The sequence below is a fragment of the Terrapene carolina genome, unplaced genomic scaffold, assembly GCF_002925995.2.
Source record: "Terrapene carolina triunguis isolate 2854851 unplaced genomic scaffold, T_m_triunguis-2.0 Scaffold192, whole genome shotgun sequence".
NCBI lineage: Eukaryota > Metazoa > Chordata > Testudines > Emydidae > Terrapene > Terrapene triunguis.
Window position 1 is genome coordinate 2,489,784 of NW_020664543.1, and position 22,974 is coordinate 2,512,757.

At 52.3% G+C, this 22,974-nt stretch overlaps 1 protein-coding gene across 4 annotated transcripts in view; it reads left to right on the forward strand.

Annotated features, from left to right (window-relative positions):
- BAIAP2 (BAR/IMD domain containing adaptor protein 2) overlaps positions 1-22,513 on the forward strand; it is a 72,842-nt gene extending 50,329 nt beyond the window's left edge. The window contains exons 7-14 of one of the 4 annotated variants that reach the window (XM_024201514.2): positions 2,678-2,905; positions 3,696-3,897; positions 5,163-5,364; positions 6,246-6,314; positions 7,483-7,648; positions 10,825-10,859; positions 14,231-14,274; positions 18,931-19,017. In XM_024201514.2, the coding sequence (XP_024057282.1) occupies positions 2,678-2,905; positions 3,696-3,897; positions 5,163-5,364; positions 6,246-6,314; positions 7,483-7,648; positions 10,825-10,859; positions 14,231-14,258 (930 nt within the window). In that variant the 3' untranslated portion in view covers positions 14,259-14,274; positions 18,931-19,017. Of the gene's footprint in view, positions 1-2,677; positions 2,906-3,695; positions 3,898-5,162; positions 5,365-6,245; positions 6,315-7,482; positions 7,649-10,824; positions 10,860-11,927; positions 12,850-12,887; positions 13,311-14,230; positions 14,275-18,930 lie in introns of those variants that run through there. The other 3 variants (XM_024201515.1, XM_024201512.1, XM_024201513.1) reach the window with 3 other exon arrangements.
- The last annotated feature ends 461 nt before the right edge of the window (positions 22,514-22,974 follow it).

Consider the following 22,974-nt stretch of genomic DNA (forward strand, 5'->3'; position numbering starts at 1 on the left):
CTCATCGTTAACAAAGGAGAGGATTCAATAGGAAGGCGGCTGTTCCACGCACTGCCTACATCTCTTACGAACTGTTCTGCAGGGGGAGGACAGCCCAGAGCACTCGCCTGTCAGCTGGGATCTCGGAGCAGAGTTCTCTTGCCCGCTTGTGGTGCTCTGTTCGCTAACTCGGGTTGATACTGCGTGTCGGCGAGCATGCTGCTCCCTTAGCACAACAGCCGGCCGCCTGCATGCGCTCGCGCTTCCAGTTATTCCTGCTTTTTTCCCTACATCTCACTTATAATCTCCATCTGTCAAGAGTGAGCTTGGAATAAGGGAGTAACAGAAAAGTCCCAGTGAGTCATCGCTATCCCTGCACTAGAATATATGCTGAGTCAAAACCCGACGTATGTTACAATGGGATGGGGCGGCAGCGGGGGGTGGGGGTGTGTGTGTGTGTAACTCTTCTCTTCAGAGATGGAGGTTCCAGAGTTCTCTCCAAGAGTTGTAAGTGACCTAGAATGTCGCTGCAGCCTCACCCGTTAAAAACAGCCCTTTTGCACCCCAGGCTTCATTGCGGTTTTACACCGTGGCTTCTCGCAGCAAAGTACGTGGACGACTTGTCAGAGGGAATTTTGCAGGCGGTTCATCCGCGCTGCGGGTGGATGGGTGTGTAATGTGTCGGCCAATTTCCGAGGCTGGCGAAGTTAACAAACAGCCATTCCCACCAAAGGCGGCGCTGCTTCTCCCCTGAGATGCTATGGCCTGTCAGCCAGAAGTCTGCACATGAGGTGAAAGGGCTTTGACGTATGCAGTGGAAATGAGACGGGGCTTTTCCTAAAGCCAATGGAGATGGTTTAGGGACTGACTTCAATTTGCCCAAAGAGAATAGTAAAGCTAGAGCAAACAGGTACAGTTTCACCCTGCAATAATGCTGCTTTATCAGTTAATGGAGAATGAGTTAATTTGCCTTCTGGGAGTGGCAGCTTGTCTGCTTTGGCTTCAAAATCAGCTACAGCTCATTTGTAGTGGTGGCATATTGTTCTGTGGTGTGTCCATATTCCGGAAGCCATTAGGTGGGTGTGCAGTTGAGCTGCGTGGACGGTGGCACCTGCTCCTTCTGTGTTTGGATGTGGGAGCAGTTCCTGTAGCATTATCTAGTTTCCCAAGGGGACAAAACCCAAACTACCAATTCCCCTGCTTCGACAGAAGCTACAGGTCTTAATTTAGGCAAGAAAACCCAGAAACCGAGTTCAGCCCCTGACCTTTGGGCTGGAGCATTGCCGTGGCCTCTGAACATGAGGGGACCCCTATACCATCTGGCCCCAATGCCTAATCGCAGCCAGCTGAGGCAGGCTGAAGACTGAGCTTCAGCTTCAAAATCCTTGAGATTGGAAACTGCAGAGGTCGGGCAGCCCTGTCAGACTAAATGAGGAGTCCTCTGCCTGTGCTGCCGTCTGGTTCCCAGAGAGTTCATCGCATTTCTCCCCTCGCTGCGTGCAACAGATGGCGAACGCTAACGCTGCATCTGCATCTGTTGTTTTAATATGCCACGGCTGTGGTCAGTGCTGTTCTATTGGATGCTTCTGACTATCCCCGGGTTTCCACCTCTGCCGTTATTAGCTTTTTATTGGTGAGGCGTGCAAGTCTTCTGGCATGGACATGATGTGCTGCAGGGACTCTCCCCTCTGCCTGCAGTCTGTCTCAGAATAACAATCCTTCATTAGCCAGCCCTGGGAATACAGCTGTCTGCTGACCCCCAGCCTCCGCTGCTTAGCAATTTCCAGATTTAGCGGAGTGGTATTTCTGAGGATTGAATGGTACAATACTGCCTCCAGCCACCCCCTTCCACAACATGCCCCAAACCTGTCTGCTCTGGCTGGCCGTGGGGGATGGCACAGCCTTGTCAGCATCACAAAGCAGCAGACTTGTACAGCCAAATATCAGAACAGCAACTCTGGACTTTCCGCTTGCTCACCCAGCGCGAGAAGCGGGGTCCCCCTTGCTTTGTGCTCCAAAAGAATAGCAATGGATGCCAAGCAATGAATGCTGCACTAACACAATTTGTGCTACCAAGTCACACACCACACGTGTTCTCCCCCAGCAAAGCTGGCTAGGAGCTGTCGCTGGATAGCGAACTGGTGTGGCTTCCAGTGCGCGCTTCTCGCCTGAGCCTTTGCTTGCAATAGATTTCTTGGTGTACAGGAGAGTTCAGATAAACTGAATAGCCCAGCTCTCCCTCCCTCCCTTTCTGCTCTGGCTCGTCCATTCTTCAAGCTGCCACGCATGCAGAATGTTTCCAAGTAAGCTAGGGAAATAAAATACTCTTCAATTTTTCATGAGACCATACTGTCTCGTCTGCCATTCTACACCCAATATTTGTGAGGTGCCGTGCTTTGTCCTGTTTGTTACACACCCGGGTAGATAAATCTCACTTACTGCTCTAATTAGATGAGTAGAGAGGAAATCTGGGCTAGTGGCACTCTGTGTTCCAAGCCGGCTCCGGCGGCAGCATAGTCATGGTCTGCTTTCTGTGCCTCCTGGAATCCAGTCTGAAGAACGGATATTTGGGGGGCCTGGGTTGAGATGGGAGCTTTGCCGTGATCATTCTCTGCCCCTCCTCCTGAGAGGTGAGTGGATTTGTCTGGGGTCTCTTGTGTTCTCACTCTTTTTCTCCCCCTCCCCCCCCTGATTCTAGGGGAAAGAGATCTTGACACAGAAGCTCCCGATTTGGCAGCAGTCTTGCTCGGACCCCAACAAGATCCCAGACCGAGCTATCCAACTGATGCAGCAGATGGCCGTCAGCAGCAACGGCACAATCATCCCCAGCTCCCTGTCTACGTCCAAATCGAACCTAATCATCTCAGACCCTATCCCCGGGGCCAAACCGCTCCCTGTCCCACCAGAGTTGGCGCCCTTCGTGGGGGTAAGTATGCAAGGCATCCGTGCTGCTGCCCTTGCTGAGTAACGTTATGGGTGTAGTGAGCCTAGCACGGTCTCGCTAGCCTCCACCAGTCAGGCAAGTCCCCTGCCAATAAGCTTTAGACCGCATTCAGCGGTGGGGCTTTTGGGGAATCCCCTAGTGCACACTTGTGAAGGGGGCTGGCGTGGGCCAGTGTGAAATGGACCATCCTGCTTTATCATGTCTTTGAGGTTTGTGTGACATTCGGTGCCTCCCTGTGAAGACAGCCAGGATTTGCAAAGCCCCAGGGGGAGACAGGGACCACCGTTTTTGAGCCCTGGCTTTGCAGGAAGAGTTGGGGAGGGAACCTCAGAGGCTGCATGATCCAGTGAAAACTGCTTAGCAATGTAAATGAAAGGATGTTCCACTTGATGTAGTCAATCTGTGGGACTTGCTGTCGGAGAGGACTGAACTGAAATCCTCTGGGTGGGCTTAGAAATGGGCTGTCTGAATGCTAGCATGTCTCACTTCACCTCCTGTCAAGAGGTGTATTTGTATCTCCGCCTGCTTGGCACACACTGATCACGGCAGGGATCTGGTCCCTCACGCCACCCTAGATGGCTTTACCCCTCCTCCTGAAGCATTAAGAGCAGGCCATGACTGGAGGCAGGATACCAGACACAATAGACCGGGGCCTGATCGTGTATGGTAAACCGTATTCTCCTAAAGTGTGTGGGTCCTTTACGGAAATGTGACCTCTACGTGGCTTGACATCCCTGATGCTGAAATCTCCCATTGCCCTTTCTCCTTTCAGCGCATGTCGGCACAAGAGACCATTCCCGTGATGAATGGCGTCTCGGGCCCTGAGGTCGAGGACTACAGCCGCTGGCCCGAGATGAAGCCAGCCCAGCCAAAATCCCTAACTCCTCCCCAGCATCAGAAGCAACTGAGTGACTCGTACTCCAACACACTTCCTGTGCGCAAGAGCGTCGCACCGAAAAACAGTTACGCAACCAGTAAGGATTTAGCCTCCGTCAGATCACAGAGCAGCGACGTAGCCGCTTCTCCCAGGGGGCTATGGGTCAGCTGCTGACCGGAGCTAGGAGTAGCAGCAGTTCAGGGTCTTTGCACCTTAATGCAGTGGGAGGAGGCAAGGTGGGCTCAGGTGGCACAAAAGCCTAAGTGGGGGCAATGGCTTCCTCAGTTAGTGACCGTGAAGTGTCACATGGTGACTGTAACTGCCTGGTTGACTTTCTTAGTAACTATGCAGTAATTCATGGCCTCTCCCAAGAACCATGTGAGGTAGTGTCTCCCTTTTCGCACGCCTTTGGGCACAGGATTAGAAAATAAAGGGGGCAGATTTGGGCTGCAGTTTCCCTTGGAAGGAAAAACTTTGAGCCCTATGACAGGATTCCTGATAAGCAAATCGGAAGGAATCTGGGAGCGGGAGGAGGGATTGTAAACGCCAAGGCTGCAGCCATCTCTTTAGGGTGTTTGTACAACAGCGAGCACAGGGCGGCCCTCACCTTGATTGGGCCGCTAGGCACCATAATCATGATGATGATGATTGTCTCTTTGCGTGATGGGATAGGGTCACTGGATTAGGCCAAAGATAGTGGGACCTTCCCTGCTGAGTCTTTATTCCTCTTATGCCTGCGGTCATATGCAGGTGTGTATCTCAATGCATAGAGACAATGCCTCTCACCTGCTTTAGTTCACTTATCCGCCTCCCCGTGGGCATGTTTCCAGGAGGGTCACGCACTTCTCTCCTCTGGGTTTTTCCCTTCGCTAATGTTAACATCTCAGAGCAAAGTGTCTGAAATAATGAATGGAACCTGGGCGTAAACCATTACAAATAGGTCTATTTGCATACTATTCCAAGTCCTCCTACCTTAGCACAGAAATGCATCCGTTGCATCAAAGGTGTGAAATGAGGAGCATCGAATGGGGGGTAGCCGTTAAGTTAATATTCTGACCGTTTGCCTAAATGCTCTCCACTGGGGAGAGAGTAAGAGGAACTGCACCAATCAGACTGGGTCCACTGAGTACATTCACTTAAGGTCTTTATAACCGACTGCTCAAAAAAAAAATAGCCCAGAATTAGGGGGGAGGGGGAGGAGGGTCTGAGCTGTACTGGCTAAAAGGGGGTTAGTTTTCCTTAACTGCCATGCTGGCTGAGCCTTGGGTAGATTAATGACTCTAAATGCCACAGTAGAAAACTGCCAAGGATGTGGTCAGCCACATGGTCTGAGATCTTGGGGCTTTCTTTGCGTCTCACCAGCTGAAAACAAGACCTTGCCACGCTCCAGTTCCATGGCTGCCGGGCTTGAGAGGAACGGCAGGACGAGAGTACAGGCCATTTTCTCTCATGCTGCTGGTGATAACACCACCCTCCTGAGCTTCAAGGAAGGAGACCTCATCACGCTCCTGGTGCCGGAGGCCCGAGATGGATGGCACTACGGGGAGAGTGAGAAAACAAAAATGTGAGTATCTGAACTCCCTAGAACTACAGCTGCCTCAGCACCTAGCTCTTAACATGGGAGTAGCTGGCACGCCAGACTTGCTTAGCTGCCAGCCAGTGTTTCCTGGCATCCCATCATGCCACTTGGTTACTATGGGAGTCGAAAATTGTGAGCAAGATGAAATACCAGCGTTGCTGGCTGATGTTTGGTAAAGCACCGACCTGAGGCGCAAGGCCAGGCTTTTGAGTGCTGGGCTTCTGGTCTTGACTCTTTATCCCAATTTCACTTGTGTGACACATGGGGGGCTGAGCGTGGGGCCCTTGCTAATGGCAGAATCGTGGCGTGCTTGTGCAGCACTATCCGTAACGCCAGCAACCTTAAATAACCTCCTTACCGCGCCGCAGAGCCTCCCAATAAAGCAAACGCTCCAGATGGTCTTGGCAGGGATCTGACCTGGCGGGGACCGCTGCTGGGGCCAGCAGCCGGCTCCTAATGGCCCGGGAAGGAGAAGCAATTTTAGTCCAGCGTACAAAACCTGGAATCTTACATTTAAAAAAACCCAATCCTGTTGCCTGCAAAAGTCCTCCCCCATTTTTCCTGTAAGTGTGTGTGTGTGTGTGTGTGTGTGTGTGTGTGTGGGATGGGAGACTCTGAGAGGGGGTGTCCAAGGCAGGGAATGGGCCTTTTTGAGTAGTATCCCTAAGATCTGGAGTTTTTACCACACTTGACTTATTGGTTTGCAGTGTGTGTAGCGCCCCCTAGAAAGCCATGATCCAAATGATGGTCCCTTCTGTCATGGCATAGTGTGGTATGTAGCCGGAGCGTAATGTTCATAGACTCCTCCCGCCACACATCTCTGCGTGAGCGGCTAGGTTTGACTGTCTTGTGGCTCTGCATTACAGGAGAGGCTGGTTCCCTTTCTCCTACACGCGGGTTCTTGACAGCGATGGAAGCGACAGGTTGCATATGAGGTAAAAACATCCCCTTTAAAAAAACGTGATGCGTGGTGGTGCGTGGCAGCCGGTGACATTCCCTTGGGTCTGGGGAAAAGCTCCCAGCACTGACCGGCATGTGTCCAGGGCCCGAGGCAACGATGGACTGTGCTTTTCTCAGCTTTGTCGAGCCAGTCTTGCCAACTTTGTTATAGAAACGTCGTGAGATTTTCCGATGTCATGTCTGTAGTGGAGTAAACCAGAGAAATATGCAGGGAAGTGAGACTCCTCACCAGGCGTGTGTTGCATCAGACATGGTCATATGTGACGCCAAAACAACTAAGGAAAAGGCTCTGGATGTCCTAGGACGGGTCTCAAACTCAATTTACCTTAGGGCCAGTGCCAGTCCTAAAATCCTCCCAGCAGCCCAATGTCACTCATGCCACCCAGAACCTGCCCCCCAAAAAACTCTGCCCCCCACCTGCCTATGGCTCTGGGGTGGAGTTTGGGTGGGGGAGGAGGTACGGGGTAGGGGATTGGGGTGCAGGCTCTGGGAGGGAGTTTGGGGGCTGGGGTGCCCCCCATAGCACTGCTTTACCGCGTTATATCCAAATTCATGTTATATCAGGTCGCATTATTATCGGGGTAGAGGTGTACCTTTAAATGGATTAGCGTGTGGGAGGCTGTGATTTTTCCCTGTCCATTACTGCTAAATGGGAGGGGGTCCAGGCTAGATGGAAGGGGAGCCCTGATACAGGGAAGGCTGAGAACTGCTGGATTAGTCTTATCTGCTGGAGAAGTGACTGTCTGTAGAGGAGAAACCAGCTCTCCCAGAAGAGCTTGGTGTACGCTCCACAGCTTGCCCCTCTCACCAACAGAAATGGGTCTAATAAAAGAGATTATCTCCCTTACCTTCTCTCTCTCATGTCCTGGGACCAACACGGCTCCAGCAGCCCTGCATGTCTGCAGAGGACTCCGTCACAATTGTGAATGATAAATAATTGCCCCTGGTTAGTGAGCGTCTAGGCTAAAATGTGCCACGGGATTTCGCTGTGCTCCCTGCTTGAGGCCCCTGTGACACCTGGGCTGCGGCGCTAAATACGTGGCTAGCACCAGCGCCACTGGGCAGGATCCCCAGGGGAGCCTAGCAATGGCAGGAAAGCGTGTGTGGGTGGCGGTTGGTTGATTGATGATTTTCCTGTTGTAGCTTGCAACCAGGGAAAAGCAGTAGCACGGGCAACTTGCTGGATAAGGACGACATCGCCATCCCGCCGCCAGACTACGGCGTGTCCTCATCCCGGGTCTTCCCACCACAACCTGTCAGCACTTTCAAACAGAGACCGTACAGCGTGGCAGTGCCTGCCTTCTCCCAGGTGAGGTGCCGGGAGCCCGGGGGGAATCGGTAACCTGTGGATGCAGAGAGTGAGTGCGCGTTAATCGCTTGCCTCCAGCGGGAGAGCTGCCGGGAGAGCCGGCGTTCTGGAGTCTTGGGGGCCGGCGGGGGAGTTAAACCGAACAGCCCTTGAATGCCATGAGAAATGGCTTTAACAGCAGCAGTGTTGTTCGGGTAGGGGGCGAAGCTGTTGGGTTAGCGCCTGTTGCTGCTGTCGATCCGTCGTGTGGGTTTCCCTTGGGGATGCGGGAGTTGTGCCTGATGGTTTCCGTTCGCAATAGACACCCCTGGGTGAAATTTTCAAACACGCCCAAGTCCCATTTTCATAAATGACTTGGGAGCCTAAATCCTATTGACTTTGGATGAGCCTTTAGCTCCCATGGGCAGATTTTTAAAGGTATTTAGGTGCTGAACTTCCATTGAAATAATGGGAGTTAGGCACCTAAATACCTTTAAAAATCTGCCCCCAAAATGGGGCTTAGGCTCCTAACTCATTTAGGCCCTCTTGAAATTTTTACCTCAATGTTGTTTTTTCTAGTCTTAACTAAATAAGGGGAGTGGCTGCATTTGGGGAAAACGCTTGGGGGAGGGTTTAAAAAACCACCCCAACAAACCCCCCAAAAGCACCAACACAACCTCTCCCCTACCCTCCTCTTGGGCAGCTTCAGGCTGTTGAATCCCCATTTAATGTAGCAGATCAGACAATGATTTCCAGACTCCTTCCTGTAGCCGCTGTGGGTTGCAGTATTAATCCAGGGCAGGGTTCCTGCGTGCCTTTAGCTCTGCTCTAGGTACAGGCGTCTGCCCCAACCTCTTGGCTCACTCTCCTTGGCTGTTCAGATGTGCCGTCAAAGGATGGGCGTGTGGAATGCCGGTCAGCTGGGAAGAGCTTGTGGGAATGCACTAAACCAGGGAACGCAGGGAATGCACCCCCCAGGAGACAGCCAGTGCCCGTATTCTCCCCATACTGAACTGAGTGGCCTTCCCTGGTTTCTGTGATGTGCAGCAGTGAGTGGGAGGAGGGTTTTACGTACTGGAGTCTCTATGGCCCTGGCGCTGGTGGGAGCCCTGGCTGCAGCACCATGAAGAGCTGTTTTTACAGTGGAAGTAGATGTGGGAGGGTGTTAATTTTATTTTCAATGTTTTACTTTGATGTTGGCCTATTGCAAGTGAATGAGGGTTACTCTCCAACAGGCCTGTGTTCATTATTTATAGGACTACCTTATGCCCTATGGTTGTGCAATTAAAGAATACTCCCGTGGCCTGTGCCAACTGCCATCTGCTCACTACAAGCCTTACACTAGGTCAACTGTAAGTCCAAACGAAAGCGATGTTTCCATTGGGGTTTACCAGCCTTTGCTGTTTTTGCCAGATGATTCTTCGTAGCTTACCCAGAGCTCCATGATCTTTTTCCTTCCCGGCCCCCCCCAGGGGGGAATAAAAAAAACCCCCCCCCCCCCCCCCCTTTCAAAAATTATAGTGGGAGAGGAAAGCCAAAGTGATGGAGAAGATGAGCCAGTTGGCTGACTTGGAGAAGATGGGTGAGACACACAGAATGGCACAAAATGGCAGCATAAACTCCCAATCGACAACACTTGCTGCTTCCATGAGAGCCTCCCACCAGAAATGAGTTACGGGTCGTATCCATAGATTTTGAGGTGGAGAAAGCCCCTGGCGCCCCAGCCCCACCCGAGACCAGCAGTTATCAGAGCCCCTTGCTAATGTATGAGCTTTAAAGGACTCCTGAGATGAATAAGTTGATCCTTTGTCACTGCTGGACAGAGCAGCATGAGACAACATAGGCTTGTGAGGTGGGAAGCTGTGGGCGAGGAGTTGGGGTTGGTATTCGTAGACGAGAGGTAACTAGGTAGAATGGCCGCCTCAGGCCAGGGACGTGAGGCAGGATTTTTACTTGAAAAGACCAAGCTCTCCGTTCAGAACCGCCCTCCCCCGGCTTCCTGGGCCGTGTCCGCGTTACCGTGGGTCCTGGGGGCTCAGCAGGCCCCACAAACAGACTAAAAAATAATCATTCTGTTACTCGGCTGGAACAGATGCAAAGCGAACATTGACGTTAAATAGATCTCAGGCTGGCTCCAGCATGGGGCCACGCGGTGCCGGCTGCCACAGCCAGACTGCAAGTCCCAGGATGGGCCGAGCTCCCCAAGTCAGCAATCTGCCCCTTCTTGAGACAGTGAGCAGAGGACCGGCATGTTAGCTCCTGGCCACTCCACCAGGAGCTTGCGAAAAGCTATGCCCAAGCTGGGAAACTGAGCCCCACTTCTGTGCCTGCAGCTGAAGCACAGTGTGGGGGGGGGAACAGTCTCACGTCTTGCTAGTTGGCGCCAGATGAGCTGAACGAGGAACTGGCTCTCTGCAGGGGTGTTTGGCGAGGACAGATATTTGTATCAAAAATAATCTATTCCTGGACTGCCAGAACCTGCTTCTCGGATCCCAGGGACCTGAGTAGCGGGTGCAGGACTCATTGGTCTTGACTCATAACCCAGTATTGCTCACCAAGAAGAGAGCTACTGTCGTCTCCTCTGCCGGCCCCCCTTCTCCCTCCGCACAGATCCTGGCACGGGGATGGAACATCCAGGGTCCCCTGCACTAGAGTGCCACGTCCATCTGTTCCACAGAAGGCTGTAGGCTCCCCCTTTCTGTCCTCCCCCTCCGGCCACCCACAGCATAATGCTATTCAGTACCAGTCCAAGCAGCCGACAGCCCAGAGCGCTGCAATTTCTGGTGGGATTCGGTTACAAGAAACACACTTTTCACAGACCATTTCACCAGTGTGCGCCTAACTTCTTACTTTGTCCCTTTCAAAGTGCGTGTGACGCTCCTTGATAGTTACGGGATCTCTGTAGCAAGGTGGAGCCGGACGGCAGGAGCTAGATTCCTTCTGCCTTTCCTGTAACCGACCTTGTTGTGTAAAGTCACACGCTCTGCAGAGATGAGTGTCACTTTACTCCATGCTGCATTAAACCCCATTTCAATCACCTTCATCACTCTCTGCTTTCTAATACCCCGATGCTTCGGCTCTGAGCCTGAAAGCCATTGGGGCCCAGTGTATTTGCTTCTGTTGTGTCCTTCCAGTGCCATCTAATGGCAAAGCCTGTCTCTCTGCCGTCTCACGGTTGGTTTCTTTTTCTCCCATAGGGCCTTGAGGACTATGGGACGAGAGCTGGAAGCAGGTAAGCCTCTCTATTTCCCATCGTGTTCAGTAAAGTGAATCATAATGTTCAGAGCGCTGGGTACAGTAAACAACGCTGCAGTATCCCTTGGCAGGACGCATTCTGGGAGGTAGCCATACGCTGGCACGCAAGCAGGTGATGCTAGATGTGGCAGTTTAGACGTAAACATGGGGTTAGATAATTTAGGCATTGATAAATCTGAATTTGTCATCTGCGTGTGGGGCAACCATGAGTCTCCTAGGAGAAGAGTCCAAACGTATCTAGCTTGTGTCGGCCTGTTCCAAGCACAGCTTTGGCCTCTCCCAGGGTCACTACTTGGCTCAGAGACTCTGCAGCAGATGAGCAGTTCTCACTTCTCAAAAGCAGGCTAATCCGAAGGGAACATCAGCACCGCCAACGTCTCACATTCCACCGGTTCAAACTGGGGCAGCCTTTCTGGACATTGCTAGAGTATCTTCTCTTGGTACTTTCCCCTCTAGACACTCTCACTCCGCTCTCTCCTGCCCCGATGGGGACTCAGCCCAAAGTATAACAGAATGGGAAGGTCTGTCTCCAGAATGCAGGCCCTTCTGCCTGCGTTCGGAACGCTCTCGTTGAGTAAAGGGAAAGCAGCCTCTTGCCCGGGGATAGGGGTTCACTAGTTTGAGCCCTGCGTTGGTGGGAGGAACTGAAATATTTCAAAATAAAGAGAGAAGAAACCTCCCACTTTTTGCCATGTTGTGAGTGAAATGGCCACCAGTTGTGATGAGCAGGATCTGAACCCGAACGCCAGGGCTGCATGTGGTTCCTCTCCCTCACTGGGGGACAGCCAGAGAAGTCGCACATGGAGCAACTGCAGGAGTTGCTCAGAGCGCTCTCAAGAGATGGTTCGCTTTAAGCAAAAGCGTAATGCGCTCTGCGTTCTCAGCCAGCTGTTCTAGGGAAGTTGTAGGGTAAAGCCAGGGCGCAGAGGACTAACCTGAGCTCCGGAAAAGGGATACTGCATTGCAATAAGTGTGTTGTTGTCCATCTGATGCTCTTTGCAGTGAAGTGCAGTCTGGCAGTCTTCCTGTGCTTTCTATTCCACAGTGGCAATGGCACTTTGGTATCAACTGTGTGAGGACACCTGGCTAGAAATGGCAACTGCTGCTTTGAAGAGTTTTCTGCTTCTTTCCCTCTTTTCTTTTCTCCTTTTATACTTCTTCTTAGTTTGGATTTTTAACTCTTGTGATCATCCAAGGAAACCATGGTGCTGCTACCTTCCCCTCCCTGATGTTTACAATGCCCTTGTTTTGTGAAGCCTTTCAGAGCAGGAACTGCCAAACAGGGTGTGCTAATTTCTGGAGCAGCCTGGATGCAGTTTACAGTTACTGGGCAGATCCAGTTTTTGTACTTTGTGAATGTTCAAAGATGCACTATCCCTTTTCTGAGGCTTAACATGAGCCACACCGTCCTAACAAAATGGAAGAAACCATTTCCAATACTGAACAAATATGCATGGCCTATGGTATACGTACTGTTACTTTAACTATCCTTTCCACTTCATTCTGATGCCAATTTCCTGTTTCTAAGGGGAAGGCAGGTGTAGACACTAGAGAGGTTTGGTCATTTCCCTCTCTGGGTGGCATCCACTTTAATTCAACCAAACTCGACATGGTTGCTTTAAGAAAAGTGGATAGTGCAGAGGTTTAGGCCTCAGAGAGAAATAGTTGGTTCTTGGTGGGGGTTGGACAGTTACTCTGCTCCATCTAATTAAACCACCAGGGCTGACTCAAGCAGCATTGTTGGAAGGTTCATTCTTTCTTTTGTTGTATATTTTGTAGCAAGGTATTGTTACCTCACGTTCGTGCTCTGGGGGATAAATCATGGGATTATGCAGCTTGCCAGAGCAATCCAAAGACTCTCTTGCATTTTGAAATTGGACTTTAAAAAAAACAACTGTTTTTTGGTTTGGTTTTTTTCTTGGGAGGGTGGCTGGAGGGGAGAAGAATTCCAGTGTTTAATTTCCTAAATCCTGTCAATCTTCTTTGTGTGTCTTGATAACTTTAGAGACAAACACAGTAGGATTGGAATTAATGGCTACTGGTATTGCTTCTTCAATCACTGAGTGCGGAGAAGTCAGTAAGTGGCCCACTCCCAGAGTACAGACTTAACCCTTTCAGTTCCGGTGAAAGTCTTCATTGCAAAGCTGTACACACTTCCTCTTTCTGATGTGATTTTAAAACCTCTTTACATGCCTGTTTACTAGGACATTGCTGGCAATATACACACACACATCACACACAGAAAAGGTTTTTTTTGTTTGTTTTATATAATAGACTATGGGCATATGTAATAAGAACCTCCTGCGTTGATGTCATAATTTTGCTAAAGATTTTTAATCCAGGATATTCCGTGCTAAATGAATGAATGTAGAAAATTAGCAAAACTTGTATGAAGATTGTAAAGTGCTGAAAACCTTTTTTAAAAGCTGAAGAGAAATGTGCCCTGTACTGAGTTATTGTTTGAATAAAAGTTTTATTTATTGCATTGAGTTGGGCCTTGGTGGTTTTTTCAGCTTTCATGCCTATATCACTGACCAATCACCAGACTGCCTCTGCCATATATATATATTTTTTTCCATTCCCCATGATCTTGAAGGGCCAGAAAATGACCTTTTTCCTTACCCAGTTTCTCTGGTCAGTTTGCAGGTCTGGCAATTTGCCTTAAAGTCAATTGCTGAATGGAAGCGGCTGTAATAGTGTTTAAATACATAGTCCCCATGCTCAGCCAGTGTCTTGATTTGTCTTGAAAGGCTCGCTGTTGCAGGTGAATGACTTGCTGATCTCCAGTACAGGATAAACCTAGAATTAGTTGCTTTGCAATATGGCTTGTGGGTAATACCACAAAACCAAATGCAGCTCTTTCCAAACTGCATTTGGGTGTCACTCAGGAGGTTTGAATGCCGTTAACTGAAAGTAAATGGGTCTTTTTTTCTTTTTTTTCCCCTTTGCAAACTTGTATGAAGGGGAAAGTGAGTTCTGAGAGGAGTCTGGTGCAGGGTGGGAATGCTGCAGGGTATCTTTCCCATGACTGGCATATAGAGGATCTAACTGGGTTTGTCCTTCATTGCAATCTTCACAAGGGGGTTGTGATGAGGAAGAGTTTGTGTCTTAAGTGCTGTATAAGTGATAAGTATTAATAACAAATACAACTTTTCCTTTTTTGCATCCTGTGTCTGAAGAAGCATGTAACCCAGCCGGTGACCTCTCCTGGGAGTGGAGCGATCCCAGGGGAGCAGCCGGCTCCTAGCCTAGCTTCTCTAATTAACCAGATACCCTTTTTATTTCTCACTAAGGCTGCTGAGTGCGTATTAAACACGTCCTACAAACTGCCTTTTGTTTCCATTACAGCCCCGATGTTGAAGTGGCCAGGTTTTGATGTCCCTGACTAGTTAGTAAGTTCACAGTTTTATGTGCCAAACCCCTCACTATTGCAGTGCTTTGTACTGACTGGTCAGAACCTGGCGGCTCAGCACCAGGCTAATGAACGGGGGAGGGAGGGAGCAAAATGGGTCCTTGATCTGCTCACTGTGACCATCAATCCGAGCGAACGCTGGATGGGCACTGTCTTGTCTTTCACTAATGTCCATCGCCAGGCAATGCCAGTCAGTTCAGAGCACAGCTCCTAACTGGGCTCAATCACTCGCTTGCACCTAAACCCATTGGTGGAAGCCTCTCTGCCTTCCTGGGGCTCCTGAAATGGATTCCTCTTCCTACACTGTCGTTCCATATAAGCCTCAATGTGCCCGTCTCTCTAGCCACACCTGTATCTGCACGGCTCGATGCATAGTGCCTGCCCCGTCTCCACCCCTCCCTCCCGCACTGCTGGGGCAGAGCGTGCGCAGCCTTCTGGTTTCATGCTTCCATGGCTGGGCAATGAGCATCTTTGGCGTATTCCTGCTTTTTAGAATTCTCCCCTTTAAATAACAACCCATCTTGGTTTTAGGTCTTCAGTGAGTCCCAGCGTCTGCTGCCATCACTGGGTCACGGTGATGTTCACCGCATCAGATGCACCTCCGGTGACTGGCACTTCATTGCCATTTTGCACAGCCTTTTCCCAGTCTTCTGGCACGTAGGGATAGAAAACCTACCTTTTCACTATTTAACAGGTGGTTTGGGGGTGATGGTAGAGTTAATGTCCATTGCCCTCCACTCTGCAGAGCTGCGGGTCAACATCGGCTTTGGTACAGTGACCGTTAGTTTGGTAGCCTCCATCTAGTCTCCCAGGGCTGATTGGTGGCCTTTGTTCAGCAGTAGCCAAGGGCTGTAGTAGCAGGAGGCTGAGGGGGAGGGGAGGTTTCCTTGCATAGCACTTCCAGGAGCTCCAGCCTCCTCCCCCCTCCCCCAAGCCCGAAGTTGTTTTTTGAGTCTGAGATTTGGGGGGATGCTGCAGGCTCTGATCCACCTCTCTGCTTTGCCAGAACAAAGATGGTTAAATAATCCCTGGTGAGTCATTGTCACCTTTTCATTCCTTTCACGCGACATCAATTCTCCAGGCATCCTAGGAAAAAAGCAACCTGAGAATCTGCATAAATTAGGTGGGGAAACTAATCACTTTGGCTTGAAAACAGGGAGTTAATCTTCTTGCTGGAAACCAAGCCACGATTTAAAGAAGAGCTGGTGCTGCACCAGGGAGCTGGGCCTTGGGGAGGTGCGATTACCCTTCCCCTAGCACTGCTGGAAGGCTGAGCCACTCTTCCTGTGTTGGTGCTGGGGGCTGAAGTTCTGGATTTTAAACAGAGGCTTCATACTAGTAGGTTTCTTGGCCAGCAAGGCCTTTACCCTGCTCTCGGGCCCAGGGAGCAGTGGGGCAGCCGCTCGTGTTTGCTTGGTGAGTGTGGGGATAACCTAGAGAACCACAGTGAGAAAAGGAGGGCCAGATCCCTGCTCCTAATGCCCCTGCCCCTCCCCACAGTATTTTTCATCCTTAAACTACGGTCCCTGATTTCCTCAACTTCCCCCCCCCCACACACACACACACACCCCATCCTGTGCGCGCACACACTCTCCAGCCCATCTGACCCCTACGGAGACCATTTGGGATGCTTCTCCCTAGCTAACGTTTTGCTAGACCTAGTGTTTCAAGACACAGGGCTGCACTAGCTGCTGAGGGCATGGGGGGAGCAGCAGAGTGAAACCCTGGAGCACCGGATTTAGAAGGGGGGTGAGGAGCAGAGAAGCAACACCACAAAAAGGCTCCGGCTCTTGCTTTGCAGCCAGGCTGGGAGTGTTGATGGGACCCTCCAAGGCTCCTTGTCTGCAGCCAGGGCTGCTGGGTATGGAAGTGGGGCCCTCAGCGATGAGAGGGGTTGCAGTTCAGAGGGAGCAACTCAACATTCAGGTACCCCAAAAGTAAGCTCCTTAAAGATCCCTCCCCCTCCGCCAGGAACATCTTTTGTGGCTCCCTGCTGAGTGGTCTCTGTGCCCCCCCGAGACACACTGCTCCTGGGTGCCTCACCATGTCACCCTTCCAGCAGCGCTATGAGATTGCTAAAGAGCAAATGCTGCCTTCAAGTAATTGTTGAGCCTAAAATTGTTGCACTGTGCCAAGTTTTAACCTCACTTGTGCTTTTCCTCCCACGTTTGCCTCACCCAGCCTGACTGTCAAACAAGAATAGGATCTCTGGTCAAGACCCTCAGCAGCTTATACGGGTACATCTACACCATGGGGGGGGAGACCGCATAGCAGTGTATCTTAGCACCCAGGGGTACAGCTGCAGGCTTTTACCCTATGGCCCTAAAACTGAGTAGATGTTCCAGGTCGGGCTCTGAAGCCTGGGGGGAAGCGAGGGGGACTGGTCAATGAGTAGGGTGGAAGGGATGGCGAGAGCTAGTGGAAGGGAGAAGAGCCATGGTCTGGAAGGAGCAGCAGGACAGAGCTGGTTAGAGGAGGGGTGGGGATGCAGCTGCATGCAAACAGCCCCTTGGAGCTGCCCTGGTATTTACATCCTAAAGTGCATCCCAAACCTGCCGGCCTCTGGCAGCCCTGCACCTACCCAAGGAGTGCTGCCACCCGGCCTGGGAAGCAGCCCAAGAGTGTCTGTGCATTGCAGCAGCTTCTCTTCATCCCCCCTAGAGCTGTACGTTGTCCTTCACCCCCAGCCAGGCACGCTTCAGTCCTGACCTGCTCTTTGATTTCTCCCCCTCCCCCGACTGGTGCCAAAGGGGTTGGAAGCAAAAGGGTGTAATAAAGTAGGGGAGCAGCCTGTCCTCTTGGTGGAGGGTCTAATGGATTAGCCAGAGTGGCCCTGCCCTTAGGGGGGCAGGAGGAGGGATGAACCCAGGGAGAGGGGTCACTGGAGGTCAGCGTCTCCTGGGCAGGAGGTGCGGCTGTTCTTTCCGCTCCTCGGGTTGTGATCGGCTCGGTGCCTTCCTGACGGATCCTACCCAGCCATGACTTGTCTCCTCCGCTCTTATCCTCTAAACCTGGCGGGAGAATGTGTTTGCTGCTGTGTCTGTCTGCAGAGCTGTTGTCTGTGGTGTGGTGTGATGTGATGTGATGTGGTGTAGGAAGAACCCCTGGTGGTCTACAAATACTGACCGGCTCCGGGGCAGTAACCGACAAAAGCCCTGGGCTGGGGCCTCTTCTTTTTCCTTGAGGAGATTTTTGTGCTGCTGTGTTCAGAGCTGATCTGTATTTTGCTTTATTAATCTCCTGTGCTCTGGCCAGGCTGAGGAGCCATCCGGGGGAAAGTGGCCCAGGCTCAGGGCCGGCTGTCTTCTGCTGGCCCCCTCCCCGGTGCTCTGGCTGACTTCTCTCCTCCACCCACTTCTCTGCACGGACTCCTTGGCCCGTGCAGGCTGTGCCCCGCGCTGATGCAATTAGGGGAGTGAGCTGAAAGTCCCAGGTAGGGGGGTCTCCAGAGCTCCAGCAACGGGAGCATGAGCACCCTGCTTGGTTATCAAGCAGTTGCAAGGCCAATACAAGTGCCGGGGGTTATAAATCATATCATGAACATGCATCGGCCAGCCAGGTGTGCGTGTAAGATGTAACGCACAGCATGGCTGGCTTTGAAGCGTTAACGAAGCTGCGTTTCTTTCGTGTGGCTGAAGGACTGGAACTGGAATGTTTTTTTTGTTTAAATGTTTGGTCCGGTCAAATTCAAGTGTCTCCTTTCATGCCACCTCCCCTTGCAAATTTCAGCCCAGCTGCTGTGAAACTCCCTCAGAGCACATGCCAAGATAAATTGGTGAGCTTCCTCCAGCTGGCTTGTTGTCTGGGTGGAAACCACCGTCCGTCCTTCCTCCTGCAAGGAGGCTTAGTTGAGCTCTGACCGCCTTGGGAGAGTCCATCCTGTGCATAGTGGTAACTCCTCAATCTCCTCTCTGCCATCTCAGCTTCCTGAGATCAGGTAGCCTGTCATTGTAATCCCTCAGCTTCTCCATGTAAGGAACATAGGTCTGTACCTCCAGCAGTCCTGATCCTAATGCAGATCCATAGACGTAGCTGTTGGTTGGTGTTTGAAACCACTTCTCCTTCAGATTCCAGGGAACTGAGGGAAGCCCCATCCTTTGGGATTTTAAAAATAGCCTGGACAAGTAGAAGTAGCATCATAGGAACTAATCCTGCACTCCCCAGATAACCTCATACCTTTTCTGTCTCTCTAAATTCTAAGAGGCGCTTCTCTCTCCCAAGTACAAACCCCCAATGCTAGAAATCGCTGCGACAATTCAGTGCTGTAGAGTTCGCACTAAGGGGGTTTTCTCATTAGAGGAAGCAGAGTCTGTCCATTCTTCCCCATCTTAAAGAAGTGCCACGCAGTGGGTGAGTGTGGTGAGGCAGAAAGACCCTGCCACGCCTCTTCAAAGTAGGGTATGTTCCGCTCACACACGGCGTAGGGTTAGGTCTCGAATACACTAAAAGTAAAGCCAGCCTGGAAGGAGTGTGCGCCCAGCCTGCCCCCCGCTGCAGCGTTTGCTGCTCTCCGAGGTAACGCGGCCTAGGGAAAGCTGTGTGTGTCTCTCGCTGTCCTGTTGTCCATTGTACTAGCTGTGCTGCTCAGGGTATACACGCCTCCCCCACTGACCTGTGCCTTCCTTTCTCTCTGCAGGAATCCTTTTGCCAACATCCAGCTGAAACCAACAGTGACCAACGACAGGTCAGCTCCTTTCATCAGCTGATCCCTGGGATTGCTGGAGCCAGCAAGCACCTCCCGCCTGCATTGCTGTATCTGACCCACTGTAGCCGCCTTGTCTGCAAGTCTCTCTCTTTCCAGAACTTTATGTTTAGGCTTCGTTTGTTTAAACCTGCTACTGCTGCTTGGAAGCCAAGGGCTGAAGCCGGTGTTTTGATGGTCTCTCCTCTAAAGCCCGTGTACCCAGCGCAGTGATCGAGGGTGAGGGGGTTAAACTCTGTTACCATTCGTTCACTCTGGTCAGGGCAGCTGTGGAAGTAAAACCGCAGTCACGGCCCTGGGTTCCCAGCCTGTACCTTCCAGCCCTGTTCAGCTCTCCCAGGGCAGAAAGATCAGCAGTAGCCGGGGGAACATGCTGACCCCACAGCATGCTGCTGTTTTAAGAGTGGGAAAGCAGCAGCCCCCAGTGTATCCCCAGCCTCTCGCTCCTGTCTCCTACCCCGAGCAAGATCCAGGCCAGGGAGGTGTAACCCTCACCCCAGCCCTCTCAAAGGATGGCAGCAGGGCACCTGGGACCAAGGCTCCCACCCTGGGCCCACGGACTCATGGGTAGTGCACTACCCATAGTGGTGTGGATGGGGCGGGTCAGGCCTACCCCGCTTGTGCTAGCAGGAGCCCTATTAACACCCCTCTGTGGAGCTGGGCTGACTTGCAGAACCCCCTCTGCTGCTGTTTAGAGCTGCCGAGGGCAGCGAGTGGCCAAGCCTTGGCCCCTTCCCTTCTTCGAGCCTGCAGCAATTCTTGGCCAGTGGAACAGCAGAGCTGTGCAAAGCGCCTCTGTCCTCCCCCAAACTGCTGCTCAGGGCTGGCTAGCACGGCTCGTGCAGACAACTAGCGCTCCCAGGCAGGCCTGCTGAACGTCAGTTCAACAGTTGCTAATGTTTTTACAGCCCACCCCCGTGGGGCAGCGTCTATATTTTATTGAGCTCGGTGAGGTATTATTCAAGCTAGAACAATAGGCTTTTAGATGCAACACCCACTGTGCGGAGGCAACCGGTAATACTCACCCTCTTACCTGTAAGCATGTGTAGTGAAACCAGAGGGAAGAGGAAACAGAGGTGTAGGAGGGTGCACCATGCCCCGCTAACACTGTCCTAACCCCCTGTCTCTTGCCAGAGACCTGCAAGACCCAAGCTGCAGCTGCAGACAGCTTTCTGTGCTGAAGGGGAGAGTGTCTGTGACTTGAAAGGGGCTGGGCTGGAAACATTCCCAGTCCCCGAGCCCCCTCCCATGCTAGTAGCCACTTCCCCATGTGTCACTAGTGTCTGCCTTGCACGCCCCTGCGAGATGAAGCCTTACAGCTCCGTGAGTGACTGGCTGAGAACTTGGGATGGGAACCAGGCCCTGGAAGCTCTGGTTAGCAGCCGCCCACACCCCAGGCTGCTGGCGCGAGTGCTCGGTGTATGAGCTGGTGTCACTCTCTTTAGTGAGAAACCTCTGCCTAGCTGAGCTCACCCTTGTTTGTTACAAAGATCTCTGGTACCACCTCTCTGCCCTCCTCTCCGCGTGAGGCCATCTCAACTTCACCCCACCTGCCCCAGAGCTTGCACCAAGGCGTCTGCAGGCCTCGTGTCCTTACTAAAGCATGAGGGAAGAGAGAGGGGAAAACAAGCGCTACACCCTGTGTGAACAGGCCCTGCAGCCGGGCTGGGTCCTTCCCTGCCTTGCTCCAGTATGGGCCAGATCAGAAATCAGACAGTGCCCGGAGAAGGGGTGGCCGTCTTCATAGTTTGTCTGTTTGCACTTTTTTTTTTTAAGGCTACATCGCAGAGCACTAGAGCTGCCTGTGTTACTGCACGCTAGGGTTAGCTCCTAATAAGCTTATGCCGAGTAGCAAACGAAACCAAATGCAGAGTCCAGTGTTTGTATTTTTATATAAAGGAAAGTATATTTGACCCCTCTAATCAGTGGCTGCTTGCTGCAGCCGCTCTGCACGGGCACGGCCCCCCCCAGCCCCGGCAGGGGCAGCTCCTGAGCCACGCAGTGGGCACCACGCGGCAGGTACCTCATGGGCTGCCTTGCACTGCTGGGTGTGACGCTGGAGGGCCCTGCCCCCTGGGGTTAAATCTGTCCAACGGTGTTGTCTCAAACTCTAATCTGCTCTTCCTGCGCACTGCAACTTCCCCTGCTTTTCAGCAGTCAGTGAGGGCTCGGGCGGGCTCCTCTCACTGAGGTGACGCAAGTCCATAACTCCCTGGTGCCCGAGGGCTGCCGTTAAACCGGCCTAACCCCTCCTGGTGGTGGCGCTAGGGAGCAGCCTCAGCGAAGCGCTACAGCTGCCCCCCTGCGGCAGTTTGAGTGTACACAAGCCCTGAGCCTGTGCTGCTCTGAACTAGGCCCCCGTGCAGTGCCAAGCGCTAACGAAACACCCTGGAGACTACAAGGGTCAGCACAAGTGAACGGCCCCTGTTTTCTACTGTACTAGTTCTCTCTGGGCCTGCACTCAGCCCTTACGTGGGCATTTTCCTGCTCCGTGAGTGAAGTTCTGCCGGGCTGCAGCCCTGCTGATGCAGTAATTGGTTCATGTGGAGGCAGGGCCAGCTAAAAGCATAAGAAATATTGGCCCAGGTTTAGGGCTGCAAGTGCTAGAGTCCTAGGAGGAGCCCAGTGCCTGACTGCAAAGACGTTTTCTTGTCTGTGAGCGCTGAAAATGTAAACGATGGTGCTGCTGCTTGCCTGAGTGTGCAGCCAGCCTGAAACAATAGCTGCCGGAGATGTGAACTGCCCACTCCAGCTTAACTCTGCCACCCCCTGGGGACAGCCAAAGAGGCTCCAGCTGTGGTGTGCCTGAGGCCCCATCTTGCCTTAATTCCTCCCTGTGTGGACCAAAGACAGAACCGCTGCGCAAATGGACCCTGAGTGAACTCAAACCTGGCCTCCCACAAATCATGGGACCAAAGGGCTCCTCTGGGACCAGCTCCAGCCTAACATCTCTGGGCGTGGGTCTCTTGTCCTGGAGCTTTCCATACGGTGCCCACCATCACGCTGTGCCTTCCTGTGGTGTGAGCGAGAGGGTTTGTGCACAACAGCTGGCACTGCAGTCACTGGCCCACAGCGCGGGGAAGGAGGGAGCCTAGCAGAATAGTGATGTCGTTACCATAGCGACTGCCTTGGGTGGGAGGCTAGGGAGAGAGCAGGCCTGGTCCCTGCTCCCCTCCCACGGGTGCACTGGATCCTGTGCACATGGGTGAACCCACGTGCCAGGGAGGCCTGAGGGCTGCTCCCAAGGGTTGTACATCACTGCACTGCCTGGCCTACTCCCAGCACTGTTCAAACCCTCCCAGAAAGGCTGCCTTGCCTAGAGGAGCCTGCTTAGCCGGAGCGCTTTCAACTTGGGCAGCCAAGCTTTGCTTCCCACCTAGCACGGCCCGGTAAGGTGCTGGGCCTCTGCTCTGGCTGCTTCCCTGCGCTTTCTAGTCGGGCTAGCGGATGCACCATGTACCCTGAAATTACTCTTTTTGGAACAGTAATTTATGAGCAATAAAACCCACAAATCCTTGGCCTGGGTGCATGAGTTTTCTTTTCCTCCTGAAATTGGTGCGTCTCTTGCAGCTGGGAAGGAGCAGGGCTTTACGGGGCTGTGGTTCCCCTCCTGCGGGCGCAGGGGTTCAGGGTCAGGGCACATTAGCAGCAGCTGGAGGATGCAGCAAGCTCCCTTCTCCAAGCTCCGCTCACAATGCAAGGAGGATTTGTTTGGTTCTAGTGTTAATGAGCTACAGCAAAACTGCTTCCTTACCAACATGCTTTGAAAATGTTACTTACCTAACTCCAGAGCTGGGTCTCTCCCATATCCCCTCCAGCTCCCATGGGGGAGGCAAGGCCAGTTGCAGACAGTTTGGGTTAGAAAATGTAATCCCAGCTCCCCTAAGCCAGGTTAATAAGCACTGCTCTGCACATGTGGCTCTGCTCCCAGCCAGCTGCCCAGCCCGCCCAGGGGAATGATGGGTGGAGCAGTCTGGT